General features: G+C 40.5%; 1 protein-coding gene across 1 annotated transcript in view; it reads left to right on the plus strand.

Moving 5' to 3' along the window:
• LOC143022703 (uncharacterized) overlaps positions 1–7,683 on the plus strand; it is a 26,178-nt gene extending 18,495 nt beyond the window's left edge. The window contains exons 6-8 of the mRNA XM_076181033.1: positions 572–676; positions 2,370–2,583; positions 7,512–7,683. Of these exons, the coding sequence (XP_076037148.1) occupies positions 572–676; positions 2,370–2,583; positions 7,512–7,683 (491 nt within the window). The remainder of the gene's footprint in view (positions 1–571; positions 677–2,369; positions 2,584–7,511) is intronic.
• Positions 7,684–8,510: the final 827 nt, after the last annotated feature.

Raw genomic sequence — 8,510 nt, forward strand, 5'->3', positions numbered from 1 at the left:
TTCGTGAGGAAAGGATACTTCCTTTGTTTTGCACCCTTCTCGCCTTCTGTCAAGGGTCAAAAGAGCCTTGAGGTGTCCTTAGTTACCTAAGACCGAAGGAGCTTGAAGGCTATCTACGATAGTGATTCTTACCCTATTTGCACTTGGATCTTTTATTCGTATAGATTAGCTTTCTAACATCCTGTGTATCATACAATGAGTAAAACTGCATTGGGACTTGACTTACACTCTCTGGAAAGACGCAGAGTACGGGGTGATCTAATAGAGGTGATGCAAACAAGGTCATCATATTAAAACAACAGGGCAGGACTCGCACTAATGGCTATAAACTGGGCAAATTTAGATTTAAAAAGGAAATAGGCAAGAATTGGTTTACTAATAGGGCGGTCAACGAATGGAATAAACTTAGTAACCATGTAGTAAGCGCTGAAACTATCAGTTGTTTTAAGAAACGATTAGACAACTTTATGGATGGAGATGACAGGTGGTGATGGATACGGAGCTGCCTAGTGTAGGCCTTATGGTCTCTTGCAGTCTCCTTCATTCTTATGTTCTTTATGTTATGTTCTAGTCGATAAAAGCAATTTAATTCTTGGTGAAGATATCGCACAGAAGAGTTGGTATCTTGAGAGGCAGCAGCAAAGATTTATGGAGGCAGCAGAAAGAAGGGACAAAAGTATTTAAAAACACGGAGCTTTTTAAAACGAGGGATAAAACCACTTAATACCACTGATCTCTTTTTCCTCTTCTTTTTTGTTTCCAGTTATATTGGAGTGGTGCGTTGTTCTGATTCTTTGGACAAAGCCTCTAAGATCTTGACTACATAAAAACTGTGTAGTCAATACTCCATACGGAGTGAGAAAAAACGTTGTCAGACATCGAATAAGTACCTATAGTTCTCAGACTATATCCCTTTCAAAGCCTCTGAGGACTACAAGAGGATCCATAGATTCCGTGTTATCAATGGTTCACTGTTTTTTTAGTCATCTGGAGAGCAGGCTCCCCTTTTGTGAACTCAACAAAATCATAAGCACACAGGACAATTACATTTACAACCGGGCACTAAGATACCTTCGTAGAATGAACATATACATATATTTTCATTTCAGATGAATAACATAAATGATTATTTCCCAGAAAGGAGACTGAGGAAGATGGCTTTGTTGAGCCACCTACGCTGAATCTTAGTCAAGCGATATTCTTCTGCTTGCTTGTCGGAGTTTCCTCGAGAAAAAATAATAATCATTTCAGCACCGAAGTGAAATATTTTGTTTATTTTGCCTCTACCTATCTACATCTACACACACACACACACACACACACACACAGACATACACACACATACACACAGTGGCGCAGTTGATAGAACGATGAACTACTAGCATGGTGGTGCGCGTAGTGCTTGGTTCGAATCCTGCCCAGGGCCGAAATTATTTCGGTACAGCTGCGCTTCGGGTCGTTACTCTGACTCTCGTGGGCGGGGAGTTGGGGTGTGTGTGTGTGTAAGGTCATAGTTACCCATAGATCGGACCTACGAGCTCTGAGCTCTCTTCCAGGAGGGAAATAGCTGTCGATCACGAGTCCAACACGTGATCCAAAGACCAAGTGAATACACACACACACACACACACACATTTAACATCATTTATTATTACACTATTCTTTTCAGTCGAGTGCCGGACCCTGGACTGGTTACTGACGCCGTTGAAAAAAAAAAAAATCCGAAAGTGAGTCAATTTGCAGTAAAATGAGTTTTGGGTCCATAGTGAAGAGTATTTTTGGCCTCCCCCCCCCGGTCGTGAACATTCCGGACTCGACAGCGGAATCCACCAAAATGTTGTAAAACACTGACGCAGGTCGAGAGAGGAGTGAGCCACTCCAATAGATAGGATGTGGTTCTTCTCATTATGTAAACGATGAGAACGAGGTAATTGAAAAACAATGTAACGGAAACAAATGTGTGTGTGTATATATATATATATATATATATATATATATATATATATATATATATATACATACACGCACAAATACACACACACAAATTATATATATATATATATATATATATATATATATGTATAGCTATATATATATATATATATATATATATACATACATACACGCACAAATACACACACAATGTATATGTATATATATATATATATATATATACATACATACAAAAAGGCTCATTTCTGTTTTACTAGATAATGGGAATCGGTATCCATTCCTCCCTATAACATACTCGGCACAGGTGAAGGAAGAATATGACAATGTAAAAAAGAGTTGTCGAGAAAGTAAACAGTGACAAGTTTAAATGGGATGTTTATGATTTTAAAATGCTTGCATTTTTACTTGGATTACAGGGTGGGTATATCAAGTATTCATGTTTCCTTTGCCCATGGGACAATGGGCTGATAATGAGCACTACCAGAAAGTGGAGTGGCTCCCTCGAGATGACTGGCAGCCAGGAGAACTCGATGTTGTTAGACAGCTTCTTGTAGAGCCTGCCAAAGTGTTGCTATCCCACCTTTATATAAAGCTCAGTTTGGGTAAATGGTTTGAGAAAAGTATATCATTGTGAGAAAAGATTTCAAGATATTTGTCTAATCTTTCCAAAACTATTAAAGGCCAGTTAAGGCTGGTATATTTACTGGTCCACAAGTAAGACCAATGTTGAAGTCAATGCAATTTGAGAATGCAATGAGTGATGTCAAAAAAGAAGGTATGGTGTGCATTTCGATGTATAATTAATGGATTCCTTGGTTAAAGACCAAAGCTACAACCAGGTCTTAGCAAAACTTTTGTAAAATTATAAGAACTTAAGATATAGAATGTCATTAAAGTTGTACTTTTGCATTCATTTTTTTTTTTTTTTGTAAAAACTTGGGAAAAGGTTTAATCAGGACGTTGTTGCAACAGAAAAAAACACCAAAGAAGATGAGACACAACTATGATGGGAGACTATATATGGTCACTGATGCGAAAAGATCAAGGAGCTTACAGTAGGAAATCACGCTCATCAGTGTATTTCTAGCGTGATCTTATAACCGTATCACATGCTATACTTTCATTTTCTCATTAGTTTAAAAAGGGAATACATAATATACCAAAAGGCTTTTACCCCCTTATATACATACACATATATATATATATATATATATTATATACACATATTATATATACACATATATATATATATATATATTTTATATATATATATATATATATATATATATATATACGTAGATACATATACACATATACATAAATAGACATATATACATATAAACTTTTTATCCCACAGTCGGAAAAAGAAGACACTAATGTCGGATGTTCTGTATATTTCGATCACTAACTGTGACCCTCTTCAGCAGAATGAATACATAGTGGAAGGCATATGCTTATATATAAAAGTGTGAGGTGGGAGAAGGAACAAGCTCAGGTAACGTGACCGATGCTCCGCAGGTCGCCTGGAGTTTTGTGACCTTGGAGTATATGTGGTAGAACTTGGCTGACTGCTGAGGTGGTAATGCAGTCAGGTGACCACTGACCATTTGATATATTGAAGTTAGGGAGATATTTAATCAGGGAAGACTATTATTTTCCTTTTGAAGCAGTATTTCAGCACATTGCCAATAAAGATCACCGCATGCATTGGGATGATGCTGAAATATTTTATAAATCAACATGTAGCTTCAAAAGGAAAATAATAGAGTCTTCCCTGATTAAATATCTCCCTAATTTCAATATATCAAATGGTCAGTGGTCACCTGACTGCATTACCACCTCAGCAGTCAGCCAAGTTCTACCTCATATACTCCAAGGTCACAAAACTCCAGGCGACCTGCGGAGCATCGGTCACGTTACCTGAGCTTGTTCCTTTTCCCACCTCACACCTTTGTATATAAGCATATGCCTTCCACTATGTATTCATTCTGCTGAAGAGGGTCACAGTTAGTGATCGAAATATACAGAACATTCGACATTAGTGTCTTCTTTTTCCGACTGTGGGATAAAAAGCTTATTTTATCAATGTGCTACGACATTACTTTATAGTAGATATAAACATATACACATATATACATATGTACACACATGGGTGCGGCAGGTATTTGAGAACAAAGGAGATTGTTTGTAATAAGGTTTATTAACGTTTTAGTATATATTTAAATTAGTATTTATTGTATTCTATACATTAACACAAAGCAAATGCACTGTTTCACTCAATGAAACCTCCATCCTTGTCAATGATATCTTCCAAGCGACGTCTAAATCGTTGGCAAGCACCAATGAGTTGACTCTTGGGGATGTTAGCCATTGCAGCGACAATGGCTTCTTGGAGAGATGCTATAGTGTTGTGAGGTTTACGATTAGACTCCCTCTCAACTACGCCCCAAACATAATAGTCCAAAGGATTGACATCAGGGGAGCTAGGGGGCCACATGTTGGGGGTTACGTGGTCATGAAAATTGGTGGCCATCCATTCTTGGGTTGTGTGAGCTGTATGGGATGGAGCAGAGTCTTGCTGGAAGACGTACGGCCTGCCACGTGCTACACCATCCATCCAAGGCTTTACAACAGTCTCCAACACTTCAGTGTAAGAAGCTGCATTGACACGAAGTCCTTGGCGGAAAAAAAAAGGGAGGCATCACATCGCCTTCACTGCTCACGACACCCAGAACCATCACTGATGCTGGAAATTTAGTATGCATAACCGTTGGAACTTCACCTGCAGTTTGACACAACCAACGATCGTTCCTCCTATTCACCTTCTGGTCCTGAACAAAGTTCTTCTCATCAGAGAAGAACCAAAGGATTCCTGGTTCTTCAAGATGTTTTAACTTGTTCAAAAGACGTCTGGCCCTGATGACTCGGTTCTCACGTGTCTTCTGTGACATGAACTGTCCTCTTCGGATCACATATGACTTATACCGGAGATCTTCGTGAACAACACGTCGAATGGTGGCCTCATCAACTTGAAAATCCTTGGCCAGTGCCCTCATTGACTTCCCAGGGCTTTCATCAATCGCCGATTGAATAGCATTTATGAATTCTGATGTTCTGATGCTGTCCGATCGTCGGGAATGTTGTTTACGTTGCGATGTACTTGCCACATTGCCTCTGGCATCCACAAGTTCCCTTCTGACCTTATAAACGAAGGACCGGGCAACATTAAGGAAGGCAGCAATTTCAGAATTAGTGTGCCCAGCTGCTATAGAGACGATAACTGCATGCCTTTTCATTTCTTGGGTAATATTTGATTGTGCCATTTTCAGCTGTAAAAGAAAAGGAATGGTTAGCTATGGTGTCTAAACTACTAGACGACTTAGAAGATGCGTTCTCAAATACCTGTCGCACCCTGTATATACATGTATACACATATATACGTATATACACATATATACATATATACATACACACACACATATATACATATACACACACACATATATATACATACACACACATATATACATATGAATATACACACACACATATATACATATGAGTGGAAGGGTGGTGAGATAAACACCGAGTAATGTTGGAGTGTAAATTTACTGACGTTTCGTCCTTAACAGGACTTCTTCAGAGTATGAGTACATAAGCATAAAATCAACATATATATATACACGCGTTCATGTCCGCGTTCCTGCTAACCCACGCCACTCGAGTCCGCTTGTTTCCTCATCTCCCGGCGGATGAGTCGTCCGGACATTTGAGACAGTTTGATGAATCCGTCCCTGTGATTAAGGCAAGGCTGAGATGCTATATATGCTGCCTCAACTAGTTTCCTCTTTTTCTTTTCTAACCCCTGTTGTAAAATCTCTACCCCGCTCCAGTTGGGAAGGTGTCCAAGTTGGTCCACATGAACCACCAATGCGTTGGAAGTGCGGTGGGCTTTTAGGTCGTTCTTGTGTTCGTATGTTCGCTTGCGTAGACCTCTCCCAGTTTCTCCAAAGTAGCTCAGTTCACAGCTGCTACATGGTATTTTGTATACCACGCTATTAGTGATGTTGTCTTTTCTCTCCTTACCTCTCACTATTTCGCCAATTTTCATGCTGGATGAGCTGGCAATCTTCAATCCTGTGTTGCGTAGTAGGTGTCCTAATTCTTCCGTGTGTTTGGAACTGGGAACCACAATGAAGTCACCTTCCTTAACCTCATCCTTTTTATTCAATGTTCTGAGTGTTATTTTTCTCAAGCTATGTAACAATCCTTCCGGGTACCTGAGATCTGTGAAGACTTTAAAAATATATTTGACCTCTCTATCAATATGCTCCTCACTGCATACCCGGAATGCCCTAAGAAAAAATCCAATTATTACTCCTCTCTTGGTTCTCTCGCTGTGTGCCGAGTAGTGAATAAGGTCATTTTTGTTAGTTGTCTTTCTGTGGACCGAAAAACTCACCGTGCCATTGTCCTTTCTCCAGATTAGTACGTCTAAGAAAGGTAGCTTTTTGTCTACCTCGTGTTCCACTGTGAACTGAATGTCCGAGTCCACTGAGTTCAGCCTATTGAGTAATTTAGAGAAATTGGTCTTCTCTGGAGCAATGACTCGGCACACAGCGAGAGAACCAAGTGAGTAGTAATAATTGGATTTTTTCTTAGGTGATTCCGGGTATGCAGTGAGGAGCATATTGATAGAGAGGTCAAATATATTTTTAAAGTCTTCACAGATCTCAGTGACCCGGAAGGATTGTTACACAGCTTGAGAAAAATAGCACTCAGAACATTGGATAAAAAGGATGAGGTTAAGGAAGGTGACTTCATTGTGGTTCCCAGTTCCAAACACACGGAAGAATTAGGACACCTACTACGCAACACAGGATTGAAGATTGCCAGCTCATCCAGCATGAAAATTGGCGAAATAGTGAGAGGTAAGGAGAGAAAAGACATCACTAATAGCGTGGTATACAAAATACCATGTAGCAGCTGTGAACTGAGCTACTTTGGAGAAACTGGGAGAGGTCTACGCAAGCGAACATACGAACACAAGAACGACCTAAAAGCCCACCGCACTTCCAACGCATTGGTGGTTCATGTGGACCAACTTGGACACCTTCCCAACTGGAGCGGGGTAGAGATTTTACAACAGGGGTTAGAAAAGAAAAAGAGGAAACTAGTTGAGGCAGCATATATAGCATCTCAGCCTTGCCTTAATCACAGGGACGGATTCATCAAACTGTCTCAAATGTCCGGACGACTCATCCGCCGGGAGATGAGGAAACAAGCGGACTCGAGTGGCGTGGGTTAGCAGGAACGCGGACATGAACGCGTGTATATATATGTTGATTTTATGCTTATGTACTCATACTCTGAAGAAGTCCTGTTAAGGACGAAACGTCAGTAAATTTACACTCCAACATTACTCGGTGTTTATCTCACCACCCTTCCACTCATTCTGTCGTCCTTCTGTCCAACATGTCGAGTGGTGGTGAGCAACCGGGAAATATGTGGAGGGAGTTTCGCATAAGACGTAAAATCAACAGTTGTATACTTCGCAGACGTTTCCTACAAGATTGCTTAGAAGAGAAAGTTCTACCCCGGGAGGCGCCTAAACAGCTCAAGAAGGAAGGAGTTCCTTTCAGTGGTAGTGCAGAAGTGTTTTTATCCGAAGCTTGCGATGACTTGGATAATGAAGTTAAGAAACTACGTGCCAACACAGGTCAAGTGTAGTTACCGTCTTTCCTTATACGTAAGCTTGAATTCGAGAAAATAGCGCAAAGTGGCAGACTCCAAGTGAAACTGACGAAGCTTTGTGAGCAAAGTGATTGGAATGAGGTGGGCAACGCTGATCTTATAGTGAACATGTCAGACCATCAACTATCTGACACCGAAAGACATGCACTCTCCCTCGGCCTCAAATTTGATACCGGTGTGAGCAACAGAGGGTTTTCTGATTTTGTGAATAAAAATTACAGATGGAATGACAATGACGTGGAGAAAGGATTTAAACAGAGATTACTAACTTGTTTCCAGGCTTTAGCGAGTCACAACAGATATAGCATTCCTAGGCGCTTCAAACATGCTTTAGAAAAATTAGGAAGTGACAAGAGCTTGGTCATTACGAGTGCAGACAAAGGAGGAGGGGTGGTTGTTTTAAATAGGACAGACTACGACAACAAGATGATGGATTTAATCAACGAACCATCCACATATGAGAAGAAGTCCGGAGGATACGCTGAGCAAGAAGGGGAGCGGTTCAAGAAAGAAGCCAGGAGGATACTAATGCGATCCAACAGAGGTAAGAAGTTAGTTGGTTTGTTAGAAGCCCCAAGACCGCCCAGGATGAGGGGATTGCCAAAAACCCATAAGCCAGGCATCCCAATGAGACCCATTACGTCAGGTATCGGCAGCGCTCCCCACAGGCTAGCCAAGTGTTTAGCAAAATCTTGTCTCGGTGTTTGGGAACACTTAGCAACGGCCACTTAAAGAACTCAGGTGAACTAATTGGGAGACTTAAGAATGTTGATTTTGCAGGAAAGGTTATGGTAAGCTATGAT

Source organism: Oratosquilla oratoria, unplaced genomic scaffold (genome assembly GCF_046742065.1).
Source record: "Oratosquilla oratoria isolate Oo_2021 unplaced genomic scaffold, ASM4674206v1 SCAFFOLD142, whole genome shotgun sequence".
Taxonomy (NCBI): Eukaryota; Metazoa; Arthropoda; class Malacostraca; order Stomatopoda; family Squillidae; genus Oratosquilla; species Oratosquilla oratoria.